Source organism: Mus caroli, chromosome 6 (assembly GCF_900094665.2).
Source record: "Mus caroli chromosome 6, CAROLI_EIJ_v1.1, whole genome shotgun sequence".
NCBI lineage: Eukaryota > Metazoa > Chordata > Mammalia > Rodentia > Muridae > Mus > Mus caroli.
The window spans coordinates 25,250,740-25,252,997 of record NC_034575.1 but is presented as its reverse complement, the minus strand read 5'-3'; the positions used below and the strand labels follow the sequence as shown (position 1 = coordinate 25,252,997).

Genomic DNA, 2,258 nt, shown 5'->3' with positions numbered 1-2,258 from the left:
TGGCACTCACTCTGTAGACCAGGCTGGCCTCGAACTCAGAAATCCACCTGCCTCTGCCTCCCAAGTGCTGGGATTAAAGGCGTGCGCCACCACCGCCTGGCGTCGGTATGGCTTTTATGAAAGTATGACTTCCTACTGAAGCGGGAGAGACATCACCTTTACAACTCTTTTTTTGTGGTGGCACACGGCTTTAATCCTAGCATTCCGGAAGAAGAGGCAGGCGGATCTCTTGAATTCCAGGACTGCATAGTAAACTCTATATCAAAAAAGAAAACTCTGTGTTAATCTAAATATGTTAATTCATCAGACAAGCAAATAACTTACACTTAATCTTAAACGACATACCCACTCTTAAATTCTTTTAGATAACCAAGAAAAGGTGGGGCTTGCCGTCACTATTTTGATAGGTCAGGGGGCGGGGCTTAACTCAGAACATAAGTTCCTGAGCCTAAACGCGCGAGGGGACCCAATTCCGGCCGGACCAAGATGGCGGCTACCAGTGAGGGGCAGCTGTTTGTTGCGGGTATTGAAAAGACTTGGGGTTCAGTCGTTCGTTCCCCTGAAGGGACACCCCAGAAAGTTCGGGAGCTGATAGATGAAGGAATTGTCCCGGAAGATGGAGGCACAGAACCGTGAGTCATCTAGGCTGTGAGCGCTGGAGTGGCTTGGGGAGCAACCGCTTGGAGCAGGGGGCGGGGGACGCAACGGGTCGCTTCCATCCGTGACTTGGTGGGCGAGGTAGAATTCTTCCTGAGCTCTGAAGGAGACTGGCCTTCTCTGTTGCTCGGCTTCGGTAGCTTCTGGATGTACCTAATGCCGTATCACCAGCGAAATTTTGTAATAAACCTTTTTTTGAGAGAGAGAGAGGACAGTCTTAAAGGTATAGAGCAAATTACACGGGATTGTAAATGAAGCAATCACACAGTAAATAGAAAGATAGTAAAATGAAGTTACGTGATAACATGTCGTTTCCCTCCTTCACTCCTTCCTTAATTAAATAGTTTATACTGGGCTGGGAATTAGGTAGCTTAGCGTGCACTCAGCTCAAGATTTGATCTCTAGCACTTTATTAAACTGGTAGTGGTATCATACAACATTTATTTATTTATTTATTTATTTATTTATTTATTTATTCATTCTCGGTTTTTCGAGACAGGATTTCTCTGTGTAGCCCTGGCTGTCCTGGAACTCACTCTGTAGCCCAGGCTGGCCTGGAACTCAGAAATCCACCTGCCTCTGCCTCCCAAGTGCTGAGATTTCAGGTATGCGCCACCATTGCCCGGCATCATACAATTGTTAAAGTGGTTTATAGCTGAGCATAGGGGTGCAGGCTCATAAGGCCAGTGCTTGAAAGTTTGAAGATAGGAGGTTGCTGTAAAGTTTGGATCAGTTTCTTTTATATTGTTCCAGGACGAGCCTAAGTTACAGAATGAGACCCTGTCTCTCAAAGCAAAACCAGGGGTATTCAAGATGACACAGTCGAAAAGATTGGTGGTGGTAGCGGTGTATGCCTAAAATCCCAGCACTCCGGAGGCAAGGGCAGGCAGATCCCTGAGTTCGAGGCCAGCCTGGTCTACAGAATGAATTCAGGACAGCCAAGGCTACACAGAGAAACCCTGTCTCTTTAACTTTAACAATAAGATAGCACCAATAATTGAGACTTGAAAGAAAATTATCCCAAGAAAACTCCTCAGAGATTTACAGATAAAATTCAAGAAAATGTGGTTCTTGAGGGGGAAGGGGGCATCACAAGATTCCTAAACCTAGATAGGCATTAAATGACATTTATTTCGAAGATCTCTGAGAAATATAGAGTGGCTTCGTTATCAAGGTTAAGAAAGCCCAAACCTGGGCTGGGTGTGGTGGCACAGGCCTTTAATTCCAGCACTCATCATACAGAGGCAGGGGGATCTCTGTGAGTTCCTAGGTCAGCCTGGTGTACAAAGTAGGTTTCAGAATAGGCACAAGAGCCAGGGCTGTTACACAGAGAAATCCTGTCTCAAACAACAACAACAACAAAAGAGAGAGAGAGAGAGAGAGAGAGAGAGAGAAAAGAACAGAACAGAACAAGAAAGTGCTGGAGAAGCCGGGTGTGGTGGCGCACACCTTTAGTCCCAGCACTCAGGAGGCAGAGGCAGGCGGATTTCTGAGTTTGAGGTCAGCCTGGTCTACAGAGTGAGTTCCAGGACAGCCAGGGCTACACAGAGAAACCCTGTCTCAAACAAACAAAAATGGAAAAAAAAATGGCTCAATGGATG

At 46.1% G+C, this 2,258-nt stretch overlaps 1 protein-coding gene across 1 annotated transcript in view; it reads left to right on the top strand.

Annotated features, from left to right (window-relative positions):
• The first annotated feature begins 471 nt into the window (after positions 1–471).
• Zc3hc1 (zinc finger C3HC-type containing 1) overlaps positions 472–2,258 on the top strand; it is a 22,259-nt gene continuing 20,472 nt past the window's right edge. The window contains exon 1 of the mRNA XM_021164814.1: positions 472–632. Within this exon, the coding sequence (XP_021020473.1) occupies positions 487–632 (146 nt within the window). The 5' untranslated portion in view covers positions 472–486. The remainder of the gene's footprint in view (positions 633–2,258) is intronic.